General features: G+C 34.7%; 1 protein-coding gene across 1 annotated transcript; it reads right to left on the reverse strand.

Annotated features, from left to right (window-relative positions):
* Window positions 1–9,007: 9,007 nt before the first annotated feature.
* LOC121487808 (DNA primase large subunit-like) lies at window positions 9,008–11,008 on the reverse strand. The gene is given in 4 exon segments (XM_041749822.1): window positions 9,008–9,541; window positions 9,737–9,917; window positions 10,134–10,857; window positions 10,860–11,008. Coding segments are annotated over 4 exon segments (1,539 nt in total). The 5' UTR covers window positions 10,960–11,008.
* Between the last annotated feature and the right edge of the window lie 14,295 nt (window positions 11,009–25,303).

The following is a 25,303-nucleotide window of genomic DNA, read 5'->3' on the forward strand; positions in this document are numbered from 1 at the left end:
GTTGCTTTTTAGTTTTGTTGATTGTGTCCTTCATTGTGCAGAAGCTTTTATTTCTGTTTATACTTTATTATCTTCCATTCACCTTTGAATAGATTGCTGTCTATTATTCACTCCTGTCACCTCATATAAATCTCTTATTAAAGTAATGGTCTTCATATTATACCATCTTTTTGCTCCTTATTTTGCATGTTATCTGTTAATTATGACCACGTTCTAGACACATTCTTTTCTGGTTTTCTATTTTTATTTTATGACCACAACTCACCAACTTCATTTGTCTGTTCTACAGGTGTATGTGTTTTTTAGAATTGCATTTCTTGCTCTGTGTACTTTTGTTTGTTTGTTTGTTTACTCTATAAGTCTATGTTTTCAGAAATCATGAGTGTGGGTAACTTACAAATCTGAATCTCCAACCTCTAACTCTCTCTGATGAATTTTATATCTAACGCATGTATTTGGATATCATTTAGTAATCAACATAAAGCACTGAACTGACCATGTTACCTTGCCTCCATTTTTCAAAGTTCCCTATTACTTTTAGCCTGAAAGTTATTAGCTGTCAACTCTAAGCTCTTCTAAATTTATTTTTGTCTTTCCCTTACTTATACTCTTAGCTTAATCATGCAGATTATTTTCCATTCCTAGATCAAATTACATCAGGCTATTTCACACCCCTGAACTTTTGTACATATTGTTCCCTTCCTCTGTAAAGCTCTTTTCTCTTTAAATTTCTTCTCATTTTTAAAGCTCAGGCTATTTAATTTCCTTTGACACCAATCTGCGCTGTTCCATGCCAGGATAGTAATAATTTACTTATTTATATTCTCGTTGTGAATATTCCCTGTTCATGGTAATATTAGCCTGCAATAATTGATTTACATATTTGCTGTACACACATACACACACACACACACACACACACACACACATCTTAACTATGCATTATGAGGCCAGGGATTAAAGTGGCCCCTTAGCACCTGAAAAAGCTCTGCTACATACTTGGCAATAAATATATATTTATTGAATGAATAATCTTAGCCATGGATCTAGAGTTTTGCGCTTATAAAAGAAATCTTGAATTCTGAAAATTCAACCATTTAGTTTTAATTCAGACCCTCCTAAGGTAAATTTTTGTGGAAATATGGCCAGCAAGCTAAGATGAAAGGCTCTAGCTGTGCTTTGAAAAAGAGAGGAAACTGGAGCAGTAAACTGGGATGTTGAGGGCTGAGTTAGAACCCAAGAACATTACATAAATCTAGGTTAGCTAAGGGCTTCATCAGCATGGAAATTTTTTCAGATATAGAGGGCACTGGAAATGTGATAGGGTGTGATGTAGAGGCTGCCAATAGCATATATGAATCATTTTAGAGTTACTGTCCCTCAGCTAATGGCTTCCTATATCATATGCCTCTATGAAAAATTTCTGAAAGCTATGGTTCTGAGATGACTCACATCCTAAAGATTAAGTACCATTTCTAATGAACTGATGACTGATAACATCATAAAATAAATGCTGCATCACAGCCCAATTTCCCTCTCACAGATGTTTTGAAGAGTCATTTCTTCAACTTTACCCATTATTTAAGGAAAACTAAACTTTTGATTTTATATTTTAAAATCTATATTAAAAAAATAACGTATAAATGCAAAGCAGCTTTGTGAGTCATTTACTTAATTATATTAGAGTATGGGCCAAAGACAAAATAAGAGTTAAATATCTCATACTGGAAAAAGAGCAAATTATGAATCAGCAACTTTATTTATACTAATACTATTAAAATAAAGGTCCTTTTTTCCCCTGTTCTTCACTGAATCTACTCTCTGGGTTAATTGATGCTGTGTTCCCTCTCTAAAGTATAATGACTGATACCTATGACACTAAAACTTGTAACTGAAAGACTATGCCCTAAAATAGGCATTGGCAAAAATGGCCCTAGAACAAAACTCAGCCTGTTTGTGCAAATAGTTTTATTGCAATACATCCACAACCATTTATTTGCTTATTATCTATGACTACTCTCTCAGTAACATAGCAGAGTTGAATTGTTGGGACTGAGACCCTCTCAGCCACAAAGCCAAAAATATTTATTATTTGACCATTAACATAAAGTTTGTCATTCCCTATACTAGAAGATTTCCACTTTATGTAATGTATGAAGCAGTTATGTTGTTCCCGATCCTTATTTCCAGTTGTATTTGTTATTGTAAATATGTAAAAAAATCCAGGATTCGGGATCCCTGGGTGGCGCAGCGGTTTGGCGCCTGCCTTTGGCCCAGGGCGCGATCCTGGAGACCCGGGATCGAATCCCACGTCAGGCTCCCGGTGCATGGAGCCTGCTTCTCCCTCTGCCTGTATCTCTGCCTCTCTCTCTCTCTCTGTGACTATCATAAATAAATAAAAAAAAAAAAAATTAAAAAAAAAAATCCAGGATTCTGAGATTCCTTTACATTTTTCTTCAATATCTTCTTCATGCCTGGAAACTGAAGCTTAAAAGTTGTGAACATAGTAGAGGTACAATTTATACAGACATACCACACACACACACACACATGCACACACACTCAAATGATGTGGAACTGTCATCAATAGAACCATAGTCAATGAACGAGATTGGCCTTCCAGTGAAGATTTTCAGACATTTTCCATTTTCACTCCAAAGTAAGGGTGGTTTAAGCATTAAGAAAAAAATCCATTTAGTCAGCACTAATGAGATAACAAAAGTATCCACTGATTTACCTATGCTCAAAAGTAAGTTAAGTATGATTAATCCCAATTGAAGAAGAACATCAAACTATAGATCAAATGTGTCTAAAGTTTACTTCCATCCTAAGTGATAGCATAAAAATCAGATCAGAATCAAACTAACTTTAAAATGATAAATCACAAGAGCCACCTGTGGTAAGGCAATCAAAACTTAGATTTTTTTCTTTTGTATTGTTGAAGTTATCAGCAAATCACTAAACTCAAGGCTTTTGAATTTTCTATGGTTTATCTTCCCTAATTTACTATTCTTACAAAACTTAGTATAGATTGGTTCTAGATCATTTGAAGGTTTTTATGAATTTATATGCTGTGGCAAATACTTAAAGAAAAATAGCTTACATGAAAGAGCATTTTTAGATAGCATTTCTTTCCAGTTTTGAACAACTAGTCATTTCCTTACCACCTCATGTTGTTACGGACTCAACTGGATCAAGAAACCCTGGAAACATTGAAAGAGATGATTGATTATATAAACAAAATTTGAGCTATATTTTTGGAAAATTTAGAAGGAAATTCTTACAGAATTGTTAAAAGGTCATCAAGATACAACATGTTGTTCGTTTTTGCTATATAGATTAGTGAAGAATGAGATTCCCAATAAGTTTGCTAAATCTTATAGAAAACTTGGCCTAAAATTGACAACTTTACAGAAAAATCTTGTACTACCAAGAGACAATAAAGAATGTATGTTATTTGTTAGTATCAGACCCTGTGAAAGTTCCAGTCATGTATAGGAAGATGACATACAATTGTGGACATGATTATTTTTAATTAAGAATAAAGTTGAAACAGTGTAGTATATAAAAGAGACAAGTCCAAGTATGAAGAAGGAGGGGAAAAAGGAGAGAGAAGAGGATGAGGAGAGATCAAATTGAGATAAAATAATTTCTCAGTTGGGAGCCAGAGCTATTCCAAATAGCTCTTTTACATTTAATTTTTAAAAATTTTACATTTTTTTTTAATTTTACATTTTACATTTAATTAAACAAAAACAGAAATCAAAGTGATGATGTTTGTTGGTTAGAAAAGAATAATTTAATTTATAAACATCCTTATTGAAATTTTAATTTGTAAAAATAATAACCAAAATCATTATTTTAAGATATGTAAGTATAAACTTTGCAATTAATTAATTACAAATATCATTTAAGAATTTGAAAACTGTTGATTAAAATGCAGGGAATAATAACAATAGAATAATGGAAACAGAGTAATTGGGGACTTTGTGAGTTACCTTAATCAATGTACCATATAGTACTGGCAATATAACCCTCTCCCCTTTTTAAGATTTTATTTATTTTAGAGAGAGAATGGGAGTGTGAGCAAGCAGGGGGAGGAGCAGAGGGGGAAGGAGATAGTCTCTAGCAGACTCCAAGTTGAGTACAGAACCTGACTCAGGGTTCCATCCAAGGACCATGAGGTTATGACCCAAACAGAAACCAAGAGTCAGATGCTTAACCAACTGAGCCACCCAGGTGCCCCCATATAATCCCTTTTAATGTTAGCTCCTTGCCTACATCATATTTTAATAGGGAGTTTCCAAAGAGGAAAGACTAACTCCAATATAAAAAACTTGAGGAGAACAAGAAATCAGATTCTGAGAATCCAAGTATCAGTAACAAATACAAGAAACTAGGCATATTTGAAACAGAGAAGAGCAACCCCACCTCATTATCTTGAAGAAGTTCTGTGGCCATGGCTCATGTCAATCACTCAGTGGGCACATGGGTATCTCTGGAAATTTGGCTACTTTAAGGAAACCTGGGACAGAGTACCTATGTCTTCTCTACATTACAGTTTTGAAAAATTACAGTTTCTGTTCTGACATTTCCAAAATTATTGGAAACTAATTTTTACTACTTTGTTAGGATGCTAGTCTTTGTGTTGACCCCAATTCTCACTTTGGCAATTCTAAACATGTGTCTATGTGAAGGAACTCGGCAAAATAAGCTTGGTCTTTTCCTTGTAGGAACACTTTTAAGTATTGGATATTAACATTAAGTGTTGTCCAGATTTTTCACTTATTGGATTAAGTACCTCAGTTAATTTGCAGCAATCCCTAAAATGAAATCTACTCATATTTACATGTATTTCTATTTCTCTGTGTTACCTAGAAATGAACATCATACAGTATGTATTTTTTTTTTTTTACCAGAAGAAGTGGGATTATTCCTTCCATGCTGGAGACTGTGCTCTCTCCCCATAATGCTGATTAAGGTTTATGGCAGACATTTTCAGGAGCCTCAGATTGAGCAAATGGTCAATAATTAATTACTAACAGTAGGCCTTATTCATACACTGCCACTGATCAGTAAGCTAAGTTCTTTCTTCTTAAACATAGGTAGCTGACCATTTGAGCTTATTTTCTAGAGTCAATATATAAAATCACTTAAGTATTTGTTTGCCAATGACCTAATAAAATTCAGAATTGTGATGCAGGTATCAAGAAAGTTAATGTGATGAAAGTAATTGAGGTCATTTTGTCTGAAGAAGTTGAGAGGATAATTTGTATTCCAGTATTTAGGGATTAGTCATATGAAAAGAGATGATGAGAGGTCAAATTGCCTTCAAGCTTCAGAGGATCAATTTGGTAGTAGAACATCTGGGTTTAAGTACTTGTTCTGTTCTCATACCATCCTTGTGCATTGGGACAGCTTGTATCCTCTCTCAATTATTTTTCCCTAGTTTGCAAAACAGCAATTAAAAAGATTTCTATCTCAAAGAGTTGACAAAGTCATGTATTTGAAATTGTTTAACCTAATATAAGTATATTCACTTGGGCAAATAACTTAGCTTCTCAGCTAAATATGTGTTCATTTATGCATTCATTTCCCTGGTTATCTTCGCCTTCCTGAAGAATGATCCTTGTCTTCTCAGTTCATAGAGACCTCCACTTTTCTCTGGGATTTCTTTCTCTGCCCTGTAGCATGCAAGCTTCCAGGCAGTGACCTGACACTATCGCAAGAGTCACATCTTTAGCTTCCATTCTAAATAGTTTCAAAGAGTGGGAGAGAAATTCTGACAACTTTTAATCATTTCATGGATAAAAGTGGACATCTTGAGTATTCTTTAGTGATTTATTCAAGAAATGTGTACTTAATTCCTCATCAAACATGGCAGTGTGCTAGTGTATATGATTTGTATATGAATAAAATATGATTTCTTTTTTTGAGACTCTTAAAATCCCTGGGCAACACAAAAACAAGAACAGGTTTAAATAGCATATGATGAACTATATGGTGACTGCAATATGTTATTTATAAAATTATTTGCAAAATGAGTACCCCAATTATATCAACTGATTCTCATGGAAGAAAGGGGAGAAGCCTTCCCAGGGTGCTGATATACTTGATACTTGATATACTTGATAGAAGAATGAAAAGCATTCACTATATGAAAAAGAGATGGCAAGTCTTAAGTCTCCCCCAGTCGTTTCAGTCAGAATTTGTTGCCTACTCTTTTATATTTTGTGTTCAGATTTATGGTATCAATTATCCCTGATTGTTTTATGGTATGCTGTATGGGTGACTAACTGTATCACTTCCCAAACAGCAGCCTCCTTGAAAGCAGGAACTACATCTGAGATGATTCATCTTTGCATTGCTCTCCTTCAGATTTATGTTTAAAGTCTTCCTAATCTAGTAATGAATCTCCTGCTTTCTTGCCATATTCAGCAAAATATGAGATAATATTTATAAGGTGAAACAATAACTTAGTGTTAAATTCAATAGAGGATAAAGGGTCAGGGAAGGATCAATAGTATCAAATATCATTGAATCTCATTATAATATGCATGGAGTAGTTTGCCAAATTATCTGTGTGGTACTGTATTTGTCATATTAGGAACTTCTTGAAATAAACAGGTCAGCAATAGACTTTTGGTAATCTTTTCACTAATTGGAGTTGTTTAGTGTTGTACAGTATCTGTTAAATGAGGTTTGACCTTCATTAAACTTCATTTATGTGATGCCTATCATGGTGTGAGAAGATCTGAAAATAAGGCAGGAGTATTTAGCATCTGTGAAAGATTTTGGAGAAGGAGAGATCAAGAAAAATATAGGAACACTTACAACCTTCCCATTTATCTGATCTACACATTTAAAGGAAAATGTAACAAATACATTAAAAATGAGAAATTACACATCGGTGTCTCAGTAGATTGGAAAAATTATGTATTAGGCTAAAAAATTTGCTTACAAATCAATCAATAAAAATATAGAACTTAGCACATTTTATTTAATATAAATAACACATTTTTGATCAATGATGTAATTAATACAGAGGTATAATTACATACATATTTTAAAGGGAAAGAAGGTGTAATAGATTAATAGTCACCCTAAAATATCAAGTCATGATCCCTGGGATATAGAAACATTGCTTTATTTGAGAAAAGAGTCTTTGCAGATGTGATTACATAGGATTATGAGATGGAGAGATTGTCCTGGATTACCTAGGTGGGCTAGAAATGCAATTCCAGTCATCCTCTAAGAGAGAGAAAAAGAGAGTGAACACAGGCAGAAGAGGAATCAATGTGACCACAAACAGAGATTGGGGTGATGTGCCACAAGTCAAGGATGCAGACAGCCACAAGGACCTGGAGGAGATGTATTCTTTCTTAGAGCCTTCAGGGGAAGTGTGGCCCTGCTGACACCTTGATTTCGAATTTAGAATGGCAAGAGAATAAACATCTGTAGTTTCTAGCCATCCACATTGTGATAGAGTAGCTCCAGAGAAATAATATAGGAGCTTTCTGAGTTTTATAGATTAAAAACAATATAAACAATTACAATAAAATATCAACATGAATTTTTAAAAGTGCTATATAATATAAACATGTAATATAATAAACATTAGGACCAAAATAAGATGCAATTTATTGTATAAGAATATGGTTGTCAATATAAAGATGGGAAAACTGAATAGAAGAAACTGTATAGCCCTGTGATCTGAAATGAAACTCTGGGCAGGGAGGCCTACTTCAATTCTTTTTTTTTTTTTTTTTTTTTTTTTGCCTACTTCGATTCTAAAAGACATATTCTTGAAAAGTCATGGGTATGTTTAGCATTATCATTGAAATCATGTTGCAATTGTGGTTAATTCTGGGGTAAAATGTCAAATATATTGATTATTAAATTTTCCCCAGGTGTACTGTACTGTCATTTGAAATTTATTTCACCACTTTTAGACATAATTAGAAATAGATATTTGCATTGTTTTGATCTACATTTATATTAGTCTTTCAGAATGGTACAGATTTAATTAGCAATTCAGTGAACAACCATAAGTTATGAAATGAATGTCAATGAATTTGTTTTCTGTGATCTTTCTTGTGAACAAGAAATAACTTGTTCCCATAGTCTAAGATGATTCCAAAATGGCCAGTTGTGTGTAACCTACAGGGTTGAGAAATGACCTGAAATGCTAGAGTTGGTATTGCACATGTTCATCTGTAGACAGAAGCTGGACACCAAGAATAATGCTGCCTCTGTAGTGTCAACTTTGTGCTCTTTGTGTTTTAATCTTTCGCTGATACAGGTGTTTAATCTTTTTAGTGACTAATTAAAATTTAGTTGTGTATTAACTTTTATCTAGTCAAGTATCATTTTTATGTGGATAGTATACTAGTCTGCCGTGGCTACCTTAACAAATACTACAGATAGTACAGCTTAACAAAAAATCATTTCTCATAATTCTGGAGGCTAGAAATCACGAGTTTGCTTTTATCTGAGGCGTTCCTCTTGCATGTAGATGCTGGCCTTCTCTCTGTCTTCACATGGTCTTCCCTCCGTGTGTGTCTATGTCATCATCTCCTCTCATAAAGACACCAGCCATATTGGATTGGGATCTACCTTCATGACTTAACTTTTTTTTTTTTTTTTTACAGACACACTAATACACATTTTATTTATTAACAAAAATGGTCCAAAAAAGGACTGGGCAAAAAATAGTGAAAAGGGTCAAAATAAGTTGTTTTTAGTTCTATTGTCTCTAGGGGAGGGTAACCAGTCTAGAAAGCTGTTTTATTGCCAAAAACAAGTATTAGATTTCAAGAGAAATTTTTTCTTTTCCCTTCTGTCAAAGCAAAATACAGTGTCGGTCTTTGTTTTTACCTATAAGCCTGCTTTTCAGCGGATGAATTGGGGAGGGGTAGAGGGAAGAGACAGAGGTTAAAAAAGAAACAGGCAAAATCTTGAAAGAAATGAAAGCTAGTGACAAAAAAGGTTCCTAAGGGCCCAAGAATCATTCACTGAAGTAATCCTCTTGTCCTTCCATATCCATTTCCAGAGAGGAATTTAGATAGGCCAGAGCAGATGATGCATCCTTGGTTTTCTGGACACTTGGTTTGGGTTGAGGAGTTTCTGGTTGGATGGATTCCTTCCTGATGTCTTTACTACCATTTAGAATCCGTTGGCTCTCAAAAAAGAATTGATTAGGATGGTTCAAAGAAAAGCCACAATCATCCACATTATGTATCATCTCGAAGTACTTCTGACAGGCTACTTGGTAATGTGTCCCTTTTACTAAATCCAAAATCTGGTTTAGCCCTGCGGGAGAGATCTTGTATGACTGCAACTTCTGCTTCAGCAGCTCTGGGTCACTGTGACGGAATGGGCACCCATGGTAATCTCCTTGGCCTGGTGGATTGGTTAGAATAATCTTCAAGCAACTGAAAGGTGTATAGTCTGTCCTCTTGCCTTCCTTTCCGAAACTTTGACGGATATTGTAAGAGTAGCCTTTATCAAACTTGTCAGGATCCATCTTTCCTCTGTCTGTCTTCTCTCTGTCTTCACATGGTCTTCCCTCCGTGTGTGTCTATGTCATCATCTCTTCTCATAAAGACACCAGCCATATTGGATTGGGATCTACCTTCATGACTTAATTTAACTTTTTTTTTTTTTTTTTTTTGGCCTGGTGGATTGGTTAGAATAATCTTCAAGCAACTGAAAGGCGTATCGTCTGTCCTCTTGCTTAAAGAATAAATTCTTGCTTCCAGAACTGCAATGCCTGTTCCAATGTTAAACCAATGCCCTTCAGGAAGAGGCCATACTGCATCCGACCTCCATGACGAAGATGGTGATTTTCCCGCAAGGCTTTATGTAACTGATGCATGCACGGTGGGAAGGATTTGGTAGAAAGCGAATCGATCTGGGATCCCTGGGTGGCGCAGCGGTTTGGCGCCTGCCTTTGGCCCAGGGCGCGATCCTGGAGACCCGGGATCGAATCCCACATCCGGCTCCCGGTGCATGGAGCCTGCTTCTCCCTCTGCCTGTGTCTCTGCCTCTCTTTCTCTCTCTGTGACTATCATAAATAAATAAAAATTAAAAAAAAATAAAAATAAAAAAAAAAAGAAAGCGAATACATCTGATCTAAAGAAATCTTCCCAGCATTTTTCTGTATGGTGTAATCTTGACCAGTGTATGAATGACTGAGGTGGTTAAGTAGAGGCTGAAGTCTCTCATCAGACTGCACAGCAGGCAAGGACCTGGCTGTTGATGCCAATGCCTTGGACAGTTTGGCTCTGAATTCATTCAGGACGATTGCCACAATGTCTCTAAGTGGCACATAAGCAAAGCCACCTTCCAAATAGACTTTCCTTCCTCGGAACAAATCCAGAGCATCAGCAAAAAGGATCTTATAAACTGACTCCGAATCCAAATCCAACTTAGACCCACACAAACTGGGTGATGAAGCAAGAATCTCCTGTTCTCGGAGACTCTTCTCATCATCACTTATAGCCTCAAACTGCAAATGGCTATCCTTTAAGAAATTTCGAATTTTGTCTTTGGGTAAAATACTGAATCGAAATCGAAGAAGATCCATTTCTTGTTGAATGAACCAGCGTCTAAGATCCTCAGACAGGCAATAAGAAAGGCGTAAAATGAAGTGAGAAATATGATCTTTTCTTCGTGGTTCATATTCATCTTCTAAGCTTTCTCTGAAGGAACACTTGAGCCTTCTGATCTCATTCTCCAACTTACTTTGGCATGGCTCAATTCCTTTCACATAGCTTACACCAAGATTTTCAACTGCTTTTAGCAATTTAACTCTATCGATAGCCAAGCTTTCAAACTCAATCAAAGATATGTTTCAGAAGGTGGCTCCAAGTAAAACTGAAGGCTGTGAGGGTAGGAAGCCTTCCGTTGGTCACCTCCCAACCTCAGTTTTTTGCGCATTCCCCCTGAAAACTGCATCTCATTCCCCTGCAATCACACCAAATACGAAAACACACAAACCCCAACAGCCGCTTTCCTCAGATGGCGGGAGAGACTTAATTTAACTTTAATTATGTGTTTAAATACTCTCTCTCCAGATATAGTCATACATGAGAGAAGTTAGGACCACAGCATATGAATTTTGGAAAGACACAATTCAGCCATACAGAGAGTTATATTTATATAAAAAATGTTTGTGGGAGCCCGTGGGTGGCTCAGTGGTTGACTGTGTGCCTTTGGCTCAGGTCTTGATCCCAGGGTCCTAGGATCCAGTTCCGCGTCAGCCTCCCCACAGGGAGCCTGCTTCTCCCTCTGTCTATGTCTCTGCCTCTCTTTCTGTGTCTCTTATGAATAAATAAATAATATCTTAAAAAAAGAATGTGCTTGCGTATGGTAAAAATACACACATTCATTATATAAATATAATTAGTCATGCAAAAAAGATACTGGTTATCTATGGTTCTACCATGTGAAAAAAAACATTAAAATTCAGTATATATCTTTTCTTCTTCATTATACAAATTTTGGAAATACCCCGTTCCAAAAAGACAATGATATTCTTCAGTAATATATTATATAAGAAATATTGCAAACTTCTTTCATTGGAAGGTATGAACCAATATTTCTTCCAAATGGGAGCAGAGAATTCAGATCAAATTATCCTCTGAATTTGCAGTCTACTTTATGAACAATGGGGTTCCAATTGTGCCTTTCCTCGGCGGATGATATAACCAATGATATATAAAATCTGTTGACTTTTGCAGATGTAAATCAAAGTTTTTAAAAAGAACAGGTTTTGACATTTCCTAAGCTATATAGTGCAGTATATTAATAAATGCTACAGATCAATGATTTCTGTTACCAAATAATTTTGGAAATTCTGGTTGAATAAAGCTAGTATTTCTCCATTGGAGCATTTCTTAGAGTTTTCTGTTTTCTGAAGTTAATGTTGAAGTATACAATATGGAACATTTATGAAACTAATTTGATCATAGAAAATTTTGTGGGAGGAGTATCTTATAACATACAGTGTGAAGCAATAAGGATGGAGAGTCTTTCTATTACTACATATTATCCTTCTCTCTGTTAAACTTTAAGAGTATTCATTTTTTTCACTTATTATATGATGTCTTTTATTAGTATCAATATATATTGTCATGCATCCACTGACTTAAAGGTTCTGTGCTATATTTCAAGTTTTCAGCTATTTAGAAGTTGTGAAACCAGGGTGTAAATGTCATCTCTGGAACAAGGGAAGAGTAGAGAGCCTCAGATTGCACATGGCTGGTGGCTGGTGTGTGGAGACGGCTTTAGCAGGATAGCCAGAAGCTATGATGTCAGCCACCTGTGCAGAGGAGTGATCCAAGGGGCTGGCAGAGAGTCAGAATAACAGAGCTTTATAAAACTCTCATCAGCTTGAAGAAATTTAAGATAACTATTACTTGGGTATTAGCACTATTTTTACGTGAGGAAACTGGATTTCAAAACAATTTTGTAATTGACCCAGAAGATAAACAGCTACTAAAACTCACAAGGAGAATTCGAATACAAGATTTGTTTGGTTTTTTCCTTCAACAACCTCACTGCTTCCAGTCTACTGCTAATCTAAGATTTTGAATATACTTATAGAATCACAGAGTCATAGAGGTGGATGATGGCTGAGTACCTTCCCATATCTTTAGAACATTTGAAAGAAATTTTGGCTTTTACCTTGCAGTGAATGGTAATGTTTGGCGAGGGGTTTGCCCAAGGTCATGTAGCTGGTTAGTGGCTAGGTTAACACATAAGCTTTTCCTATGAAAAGCACATTTCCAACAGTCTATGAAGTTCCACACTTTTACACAAAGAAATATTATCTAGTTATAAAGTGTTATATTCGCCGGAGAGCACTGCTATTTGAACTATTTGAATAGTTCAAATTCGCTATTTCTTTGAATTTTTGTAAGTTTAAAGTTATGGAAAAATCTTCAGATTGTGCTGGTCCCAATGAGTCATCATAGATAAATTACATAAAACATATAAAAATTTAAGGATACAATGTAGAAATATTTTTGATAGATGAAGGAGTTTTATGATATGAAGACTGTAAAATATGAATTTTGTCTTCAAAGAAAGCTGCACAGCCACTTACCAGAGATCTGAATATATACTTCAGCTCTCATTTTCTAGCATAATTATGACATATTCCTATTTGTGAACAGAATAGATATATCACTTCTGTAAATGTCAGCTCCACCAATGACTCATTATTGTTGCTTCAATGAGACAGATATTACTGCTAGAGAAAAGATCCAGTAGTATTCATTAATCAATCTTAAAATTTAATTATACTATTTCATAATTATTACTTTGCCTAGATTTCAGCCATTGTGATTAAGAAAGCAATAGTATATATTATTTATTATAACATTATGATTTCCAGTAATTTGTAAGATTAGAGTGGACCACATAAAGTCTGTTAATAGCAGTATTTGTAAAAACACACTAGAATGTCTCATTTGAGATCTAATTAAGGCAATCCATGAAATAATTAATATAAACTCACACTTTGGGGGGGGGGGAAGAGAAAAGAAAACCTTTCTCCGTATGACATCTCAAAGCTGAAGCAATTTCAATCCTTTTCATTGAAACAGCTTCTTTTGCTTAATAAGGACAATATTTAAAAAGATGAGGATTCACATTTATTCCCCTCTGTCTTCTAAAGTCTTTATCATTATGCGTTATGCTTGCATCTCTAGAAACCACAGGATCATTATAGCAAAAATTAAATAACTAGAGCATCATTTTAGACACACACTGCAATTTGTAAGTTTAGTCAAAATAGTTTTCGTGATAGGTGGTTACTTGAAATTCAGGCTTAATTCACTAGTCACCTACTCTTTGAAACAGAACAACTTAAATCCATAAAATTATAAACAATATCATTTCAATACTATCCATCACAAATCATTGGATATTTAAAAGGGCTCTAGTAAACAGTAATTTAACAAATATTTCCACATCATATGCTGTACAGCTCTGAATACATATTAGTGTACCAATCCATGTACAACTATATTTAATAAATGAATCCTGGAGGTAAACCAAAAAAATTACCTTCTATATCAACGTGGTGGTAATATGGGTAGCAGATTGAAAATAAGGCCTCCCTTCTTCCTTCCAAAAGTATGGTACAGAACAAAGACACCTGGAAGAAAAATCAGGAGAGTTGATGTTTAATTCTTGAAAAAGTTTCAATTCTTGCTATAAGGAAAGAAAAATCGCTTCAGTTCCTAAATGGAGTGCTCCCACTCATCAGATAAGGAAGACAAACTACATTTCCCTGATGTGTAAATCGAAAGACTATGATTTTTAATGTTTTTAGTGCTATGAATATAGGATTATTTATTTAGCAAATATGCGTAGCATTTAACTTTGTTTCAGGCACTCTTTTAAGCACTTTACAAATATTTACTGGGCACAGTTGTTATGACACTGCATTTTTTTCAAACAGGTTTGTTTACTGAGATATAATTCACACGTGATCCAATTTAGCCATTTAAAGTATACAATTCCATGGCTTTTAGTTTATTCAGATATTGTGCATCTATTGCCACAATCAAGTTTACAACATTTACCACCTCTTTAAGAAGCCCTATGCATCTTGACCTGATATCACCCCCACCTCCTATCACTCCCAGACTTATAAAACCACAAAATGACTTCTGTTTTTGTAGATTTGACTGTTTTGAACATTTCCTGTAAATGGAATCATATGTATGTGGTCTTGGTGACCAGCTTCTTTTGCACAGAATAATATTTTTAAGGTTCATCCATTCTGTAGAGTGTTTCAGGACTTCTGACCTTTTTATGACTGCTTAATACTTCATTTTGCTGATATACCATTTTTTCATACCTGTTCATCAGCTGGATGATATCTAGGGTTTTTCCACTTTTTTGGTTGTAATGAATAATGTTACTATGAATATCCAGGTACAAACATTTTTAGTAATATTTGTTTTCGTTTCTTTTGAGTATTTAATAGTAGGGGTTGTTTAGAGATATGTCTATTCAGATCCTCTGTCTATTTAAAAACTGTGTTGTCTTTTTTTATTGAGTGTTAAGAGTTCATTATATATTATAGCTCTAAGTCTCTTACCAAATACATGATTTGCAGATTTTCTCCCATCCTGTGATTGTGTTTTCACTTTACTGATGGTGCCTTTTGAAGCACAAAGTTTTTAATTTTGATGAAGTCCAGTTGGTGTATTTTTTGTTGCCTTTACTTTTGCTATCACATACAAGAAAACTTTTCCCAAAGCAAGGCTCACCTGAGTTTGTAATTCCCACCTTAACACGAACTTGGAATAAAAACCCTTCATACTGAACATGTGCTCAGATCTTCAGATCATATTTAGAGTTTACACAATGATATAAAAGCTCATTCATATATACTTTTAGTGCTTATGTAGCAAATTTTGGTAGCAATTTATACAAATATAAATGACTTATATGTATGTGATCTGGGGTAATTTAGCCATCAATAACTTTTTTTATTTTAATTAACTTTTACTTTAGATTTACAGAAAAGTTCCTGAAATAGTACAGAAAGTCCCCATATATTTCTTACCCAGTTTCCCCATCATAAACGTTTTACATTATTATAGTACATTTTGTCACAATGAACTAATATTGATAAATTATTAACTAAAGTCCACGTGTTATTCATGTTTCCTTAGTTTTTATCTAATGTACTTTTTTTTAGTTAGAGGATTCCACATGAGCCATTAGCTATTATCATGTCTCTTTAGGCAACTCTTCACTGTGAGTTTCTTGGGCTTCCCTTCTTTTTGATGATCTTGATATTTTTAGGGCATACTGGTCATATATTTTGTGGAATGACCCTCAATTAGCTTTTTCCTAATGGATTTTCTCATTAGACTGAAGTTCTGTATCTTTGGGAGAAAGACTGCAGGGATAAAGTACCATTTTCATCCATCATAATAGCTAACATAATACTAATATAATGACATAATGTTGTGTTGACTATTCTAGGTGTCTGGGCTTTCCATTTTACAATCATTTTGTCTCTATATACTAATAGTATACTGGGATTTTGATTGAGAGTGCATTGATTCTACAGATCAAGTTGGGCAGAAATGACATTCTAAGAGTACTGTGTTTCTCAATCCGTTTATTTGTATCTAATTTCATGTTTTATTTTTTTTAATTTCATGTTTTAAATCAACATTTTATAGTTTAATGGTTTCCAAACATATATATTGTTATTATTATTCCTTTGGTGATATTGTATATTTATGGTTTTTTAATTTAAAATTCCATTTATCCATTTATGGTATACAGGAAAATAATTGACTTTTGTATACTGATCTTGCTATTTTTCTTTATTAGAGTCAAGGGCTTTTATTTGTTCATTTGTCTTTGTTATTGTTTTATCAGGAGGTGGGTATGTGGTAGATTCTTTGGTATTTCCTGCATAGACAATCACATCAGTAGAATGTTGAGTAGGAATAATAAGGGATCATAATAGCTTTATTCCCAGTCTTAAAGGGAAGGGTCTCTCACCACTAAGTATGATGCTTACTGAAAGATTTTTGTAGATGTTCTTTTTTTTAATAATAAATTTATTTTTTATTGGTGTTCAATTTGCCAACATACAGAATAACACCCAGTGCTCATCCCTTCAAGTGCCCCCCTCAGTGCCCGTCACCCATTCACCCCCACCCCCTGCCTACCTCCCCTTTCACCACCCCTAGTTCGTTTCCCAGAGTTAGGAGTCTTCATGTTCTGTCTCGCTTTCTGATATTTCCCACCCATTTCTTTATCAAATTGGAGACTTCCTCCTATTCCTAGCATACTGAGAGTTTTATCATAAATAGGTGTTGGAGTTTTTCTAATGATTTCTCTATGTCAAGTTCTATCTGCATATGATTTTCTTTTTTTAGCTTGTGGAATACATTTGCGATTTTGAAATGTTGAGCCAGTGTTGACTACCTGTAATAAACACTATTAAGTCACAGTGTGTAATTACTCTCAGACATTATTGGATTTGGTTTGATAATACCTTGTGGAAGATTTTCATGTCTATTCATGAGAGGTATTGGTTTGTAGTTATCTTTTCCTGTAATGTCTTTATCTGTTTTGGTATTAAGGTAATGCTGGTCTCACAAAATAAGAAAGCATTAGTCCTATTTTTATTTTGTGGAAAATTGGTGTTATTTCTTCATTCAAAATATTCCATCTTTATTTTGTGGAAAATTGGTGTTATCTGGTAAAATTCACCAGTAAAATCATCTGGAGCTGGCGGGGGTTTTTTATGCTTATTAATTGTTATTCAATTTACTAGATATAGATCTGTTCATATTACCTATTTCTTCTAGTGTGTGTTTTGGTTGTTTATATCTTTTAGGACATCAGTCCATTTATCTAAATGACCAAATATGTGGACACAGAATTGTAATATTCCTTTATTATTCTTTTAATGTTCATGGGCTCTGTAGTGACAACCTCTCTTTCATTTTTGATTTTAAAATTTGTGTCTTCACTTTCCCCTGGTCAGCCTGGCTGGAGGTTTGTCCATTTTATAGATCTGTTGAATAAGACTTTGGTTTCCCTGACTTTCTTTATTGTTTTCCTGTTTTTCAGTTCTTTCGTTTTTGCTCTTTTACCTTCTATTTTCTTCTGCTTCATTATGCTTAATTTGATCTTATTGTTTTAGTTTCCTAAGATGAAGGCTAAGTTATATATTGTAGATTTAAATTATTGTTGACATATATATGTCATGGTATGAATTTCCATCTAAGCACTGTTTCTGCTGCATCTCACAATTGTTAAGTTGTATGTTCATTTTCATTTAGTTGAATATATTCTATATTTTCCTTGAGAGTTATTCCCTGATCCATGTGTTAGAAGTATGCAATTTAATCCCCAATTATTTTGGAATTTTGTAGCTCTCTTTCACTTATTGATTTCTAGTTTCATTCCATTGTCGAGTAGGAGGGTATCTTTCCCGATTTCCATTTTATTAATTGGTTAAGTTGTGTTTATGGCCCAGAATATCATCTTATCTATATTGGAGAATGTTGCCTACAAGTTTTTTTTTTGTATATTTTTTTTATTGGATTTCGATTTAACAACATGTAGTATAACACCCAGTACTCATACTGCCAAGTGCGCCCTTCAGTGCCTGTCACCCAGTCACCCCATCCCTCCACCCACCTCCCTTTCCACACCCCTTGTTCATTTCCCAGAGTTAGGAGTCTCTCATGTTCTATCATCCTCTCTGATTTTTCCGACTCATTTTTCTCTCCTTTCCCCTATAATTCCTTTCTCCTTTTTTTAATATTCCCCATATGAGTGAAACCATATAAGGTTTGTCCTTCTCCTATTGACTTATTTCACTCAGCATGATACCCTCTAGTTCCATCCACATTAAAGCAAATGGTGGGTATTTGTCGTTTCTAATGGCTGAGTAATATTCCATTGTATACATAGACCACATCTTCTTTATCCATTCATCTGTCGATGGACACCGAGGCTCCTTCCACAGTTTGGCTATTGTGGACATTGCTGCTATAAACATCGGGGTGCAGGTGTCCCGGCGTTTCATTGCATCTGTATCTTTGGGGTAAATCCCCAGCAGGGCAATTGCTGGATCATAGGGCAGATCTATTTTTAACTCTTTGAGGAACCTCCACCCAGTTTTCCAGAGTGGCTGCCCCAGTTCACATTCCCATCAGCAGTGCAAGAGGGTTCCCTTTTCTCCGCATCCTCTCCAACATTTGTGGTTTCCTGCCTTGTTAATTTTCCCCATTCTCACTGGTGTGAGGTGATATCTCATGGTGGTTTTGATTTGTATTTCCCTGATGGCAAGGGATGAGGAGCATTTCTCATGTGCTTGTTGGCCATGTCTGTGTCTTCCTCTGTGAGATTTCTGTTATGTCTTCTTCCCATTTCATGATTGGATTATTTCTTTGCTGTTGAGTTTAATAAGTTCTTTATAGATCTTGGATACTAGCCCTTTATCTGATAGGTCATTTGCAAATATCTTCTCCCATTCTGTAGGTTGTCTTTTAGTTTTGTTAACTGTTTCTTTTGCTGTGCAGAAGCTTTTTCTCTTGATGAAGTCCTGATAGTTCATTTTTGCCTTTGTTTCCCTTGCCTTCATAGATGTATCTTGCAAGAAGTAAAAGGAATTCAAAATGGCAAAGAAGATGTCAAACTCTCCCTCTTTGCAGATGACATGATACTGTACATAGAAAACACAAAAGACTCCATCCCAAGATTGCTAGAACTCATACAGCAATTCGGCAGGGTGGCAGGATACAAAATCAATGCCCAGAAATCAGTGGCATTTCTATACACTAACAATGAGACTGAAGAAAGAGAAATTAAGGAGTCAATCCCATTTACAATTGCACCCAAAAGCATAAGATACCTAGGAATAGACCTAACCAAAGAGCTAAAGGATCGATGCCCTAAAAACTACAGAGCACTTCTGAAGGAAATTGAGGAAGACACAGAGATGGAAAAATATTCCATGCTCATGGATTGGAAAAATTAATCTTGTGAAAATGTCAGTGCTACCCAGGGCAATTTACACGTTCAATGCAATCCCTATCAAAATACCATGGACTTTCTTCAGAGAGTTGGAACAAATCATCTTTAGATTTGTGTGGAATCAGAAAAGACCCCGAATAGCCAGAGGAATATTGAAAAAGAAAACCAATGCTGGGGCATCACAATGCCAGATTTCAAGTTGTACTACAAAGCTGTGGTCATCAAGACAGTGTGGTACTGGCACAAACACAGACACATAGATCAATGGAACAGAATAGAGAACCCAGAAATGAGCCCTCAACTCTATGGTCAACTAATATTTGACAAAGCAGGAAAGACTACCCATTGGAAAAAGGACAGTCTCTTCAATAAATGGTGCTGGGAAAATTGGACAGCCATGTGCAGAAGAATGAAACTAGACAATTCTCTTACATCATACACAAAGATAAACTCAAAATGGATGAAAGATCTAAATGTGAGACAAGAATGCATCAAAATCCTAGAGAACACAGGCAACACCCTTTTTGAACTTGGCCTGCAAGCTTGAAGATAATGTGCTTATAGGATGGAATATTCTACAAATGTCAATTAGATTAACTTCATTCATAGTACTTTCAAGATTTCTATATCCTCTTTTATTTTCTATCTGCTTGATCTATGAATTATCGATGGTCAGAATTGAAGTCTCCAACTATAGCAGTGGGATTATCTACTTTTCCTTTCAGTTTGTAGGTTTTGCTCTCATGTATTTTGACATTCATTTATTCTGTACATGCACACTTGGGATTGTTGAATCTTTTCATATCACTGACTGCTTTATTGTTATGGAATGGCCCTCCCTAATGCTAATAATGCTTATTAACCTTTATTGTTCTGAAGTGTGATTTGTCTAAGATTAATATAGCCACCCCAGCTTTCTTTTGTTTAGTGATAGCATGGTATATCTCTCTTTATCCCTTTATTTTAACCTGAATCTTCATATTTAAAGTGTGTTTGGGTTTTGGGTTTTTTGTTTTGTTTTGTTTTGTTTTGTTGTTTTGTTTTTTTTGGTAGAAAACATATTTTTGGGTCTCATTTTCCTATCCACACTGATGACCTATTTTTTAATTGCTGTATTTATATCATTCATATTTAAAAATAACTTTGATATTGTTGGATTGATATCTACCATGATTGTAACTGTTCTCCATTCATACAATACTTTTGTTTTGCTTTCTTCTCCCTTGTCTGGGCTTAATTGAGTATTTGTATAACTCAATTTTATTTCTTCTCTTAGTATATCAATTATACTTTAAAATAACCTACTGGTTGGCAAGATCATAGGTGGGCTAGCATACATATTCCTTCTAATAGCATTATACTGCTTTCTGTGTAGTGCTGATATATTATACAGACTATTCTCAGTTTCTCCTTCACATCCTTTATGACATGGATCTCATACATTTCACTTATCCCCATATGCTGTAATCACCCAATACATTGTTACTTTTACATTTTTAAACGAAAATATATCTTTTAGATATATTAAGGATAATAAAAGTAAAATATTTTATATTACCTTCATTTATTTCTTATTTCTTATTTCTTAGTTTCTTCAGGTAGATCCAACTATCTTACTTATATCATTTTCTTCCTACTTGAAGAACTTTTAACATTTATTGAAAGAAGTTTCCTGGTGATGAATTCCCTTGGTTTCATATGGCTGAGAAGATCTTTATTTTTTCGTCAGTTTTTTAAAAACGATTTCCCTGGATATAGAATTCTAAATTAGTGTGAGTTCGTTTCTTTCTTTCTTTCTTTCTTTCTTTCTTTCTTTCTTTCTTTCTTTCTTCCTTCCTTCCTTCCTTCCTTCCTTCCTTCCTTCCTTCTTTCTTTCTTTCTTTCTTTCTTTCTTTCTTTCTTTCTTTCTTTCTTTCTTTCTTCTTTCTCTTTCTTTCTTCTTTCCCTTTCTTTCTTCTTTCTTTCTTTCTTTCTTTCTTCTCTTTCTTTCTTTCTTTCTTTCTTGTTCTTTCCTTCTTTTTACCTGTTATGTATCTCATCTCACTCCTTTCTTGTTTGCATGATTTGTGGCAAGAAGTCTAAATAACTTCTTATTCTTTTCCCTCTACAATTAAGATTCCTATCTTCCTCGACTTCTTTCCAAACTTTCTCTCCTCTGGTATCTCAGTACACCTATATTAAACCTTTTGAAATCACCCTGCAGTCCTCAAATGTTCTGTTCTCTTTTTCCTCTCCCTGCATCTTTTTTTCTTTTGCATTTCTGCTTGAAAAGTTTCAATGGACCTATTGTGCAGTTCTCTGATTCTTTCCTTGTCCCTGTCAAGACTACTGACTGATAAAACTGTGGAAGCCATCCTTCATTTCTGCCACTATGTTTGTTATTTCTACCATTTTCTTTTGATACTTTCTTAGAGTTTCCATCTCTCTGCCTCATTTTGCTGTGTATCATCTATTCTTCCATTTTGTAACCTTCATAAATGTTTCTCCAGTGTTTTTCCACCCCTCCCGATCTCTGTTCTATTTGCCTGAATCCTTGTTGTCCCATGGATTATGTTTTTGTTTTTGTTTTCCCTTCCTTAGTTGCAGCAGAGCAGCTAAAATGGGAGGAATTATGGAAGAGTACTCTGCGAGTCTTTTACTCTGAAGAGGAGGCCTTTGTTAAGACGTTCCTGTGTGTTTCACAATGATTACTTTTTCCCTCTCCTTGCCAGAACCACGATGAACTTTTTTTGGATCTTCACCATGAGAATCTGGGGTGGTTTCTGAAGGTAAAATCCACAATACCTTGGCTCAAGTCTGTGCCCACCAAGAGTCTCTTACTCTCATACTAGTTCACAGCCAGCTCCAGCAATTTATCAAAATCGCCTGTGCTCCTATCAGTTTATGGCTCCAATGGCTTCTGTTCCAGGTAATCTGATCTCAACTGAACCTCTTTAGCTACTCTGTCTCCCCAGATTTTGGGATGATTATTCATATTGCAACATCATTTATTTGATGAGTCCATGAAAAGTCATTTTCCGGGTCTTTCTTTTGCAAAGAGTGATGACTTCTGAGAACTTTACATGTTGGAGCTAAAACCAGAAATATCATTAATGATTTTATTTTAAAAACACAAGAACGTAAGAACTTTAAAGTAATATGTCTAATAAATCTCTGTCTGAAAAGGAGAAAAGAAAGTATAGAAAATGAGAGAACTTCCTTTAAAGACTAATACACTTTAAAGACTAAGACATTTTAGGTTTAATTATGATTATTTATAGCTATTATTAAGAGATGAGTATCTCATAGAGTTAATTTATAAAATAAATAGAAGTATAGCAACAGAAATGTACATAGTATAAGTCAAAGACAACTTGGGTAGATGAGATATAATCATACAAAGAACCAGTTTCCATATTTTAGCTCTTGCTGGTTTGATGGACACAACATAAGGTGGTCCCTATAATCCCCACCTCCTGGTGTCCATGTATATTTGTAATTCCCCCTTAGTGAAGGGAGAATCTATAACTTGATTCTAACCAATATTATATGGCACAGGTGATGGAATATAGTTTCTTTGATTTTATTACATTATATAAGAAACTGAGCAGCCTGTGAGAGACTCTCTTAATGAAATTGAAGAAGCAATGTCATGTTCTGAACCACCTATGTCTAGGGACATATTGCAGGAAACTGTGGGTAGTCTGTAGAACTCAAGGCAACAGTCTATACAAATAGCGAGGGCCCTGAGTCATAGAGTACCAAGAAAATGAATTCTGCCAAATATCTCATTTGGTTTGAAAGAGGATTCTTCCCCAGTCAAGCCTCCAAATGAGAACACATCCTGGCCATCACATTGACTGCAGTCTTGTGGAGCACTATATAGAGCACCCAGCTAAACTATGTTCAGACTCTTAACCCACAGAATCCGTGTGAGGTAATATGTATTTTGTAGACCACTAAATCTTGGCAGGTTCTTATGTGGCAGTGAAAACCCAATGCAGATGTCTATGAGAAAATTTTTAAAAAAATAAAATTTAAGGGACATGAAAATAAGAGAGAAAAAATTGGTGATTTAATTAGATTATTATACTGAGAGATTATTGTTTAATTCAAAGGATACTGGAAACTTGTTGAAATATATATTGAAATCTATAGACTTCAAATGGAAATTTTATTTTTATGCTGTAGAAGACCCAGATGCTTTATGGAATGATTGTTTTATTTAACACTGTGTAGTGGAAAGAGCACTGCTACAGGTTCTGAATAGATATGATTTATGATAGTTTTTACTGTTGCTCCCGCATGTTTCTAGCTTTCTAACTGCACTTCTTGGTCTCCTTGTAAGTCAGAAATGGAATCATGTGATAAGCTCTGGGTTGACATGGTTCATTTTGTGCTGAAGCACTTACTTACTATTTCAAGATATTCTTTCCCTCTATTATAAGAAATGCAGAACTCCAGCTGCTCCATCAGCCTGGATTCTTAAAAAACGGTGATGAGCAGACCCCCACTATCAGATCATCATGGACATAGAGCATGAAAAAGAAATACACTTTCATCGTGTAAAGTCACTGAAATTTTGAGGTTATTTTTTGCTGCAGCTTAACTTACCAATCCGGACTTATAAATTGTTTACACGTCCAACTCACAATTTCCTAGCTATGTGAAATTGAGCTAACCACTCAGTGTCTTTATTTTATTTCTTTAGCTATGCAATAGGGGAAATAATAATATCTAGCTTTTAGGGTCATTAAGACTAAATGAGATTAAAAAAATTTAGTGGAATGGTGCAGTTCTTGGTATATGTAGTAACTGTTCATTGCTGTTGTCACCATTGTAATCCACTGATACCACTCTTTATATGTCTTGGCCTTGCCTCTGAGATCTTGCTGACCAAGACAAGAAGGAAAAGAATTCAAAGAATACAGAATTCATCCGGTAGATCCAAAGTTGCCTACAAAGTAGTTCCTAAAGGTACTTTTAGCATACAGTCCCTTTGTATTCCAAGTGTCTGATTTTTGTCTGAATTCATGATTTGACTATTGAATTCCAAAGAAAGGAATGTATATTTGTGTGATGTGTGTGTGTGTGTATTTTTATATCTTTTACTTAGTGTGAAAAATATTATATATCTATATTTACATATCTATATGTACAAATATATATACTTAAAACTATCTATCTCTATTTTTACTTTTTTGGAAAATAAGGACCCTATTGTGACAAGGAAGGCAAACCAAATAGTTGAGAAGGGGAAGGGAGCTTGAATATTGTGGCTACTATAAGGCAAAATCTTAGTCTTTGAATGGTTCTGCCTGCTTGTATCTTCTAAATTGCATTATTTTCCTGATATTACAAATAGTATTGGCCAAGTGAAATTTGACATTTTATATACTATCAAGTAAGAATTTTCACCTGTGTTTACTTGCTAGAGAAGCAAAAATATTTTCAGGCAATTTCTTAGGTCCTTAGTATGAAAACAAAAGACAGAAGCACTCATGCAAAATAAGAATAGTTCTTAAATCACATAACTGATTGAGAAATATGCACATTAAATTTTTTGAAAGCCCATTTTAAGTTTGAAAAACAATGGGACCAGATATATCACATAGTATTTTCTATGTTACCAGAAATTATGTGAAGCAAGGATCTGCTTACAGCTTTTCAGTATTTTTATATCCATTATTTTATTTTATATGGAAAACAGTCATGGGAGATAAGCAAGACAGTCATTCTTGCCATTTTATAGATGAAATTATTATTTGGAGTAATTAGGTGAGTA

This window comes from Vulpes lagopus, chromosome 3, assembly GCF_018345385.1.
Source record: "Vulpes lagopus strain Blue_001 chromosome 3, ASM1834538v1, whole genome shotgun sequence".
Classification (NCBI taxonomy): Eukaryota; Metazoa; Chordata; class Mammalia; order Carnivora; family Canidae; genus Vulpes; species Vulpes lagopus.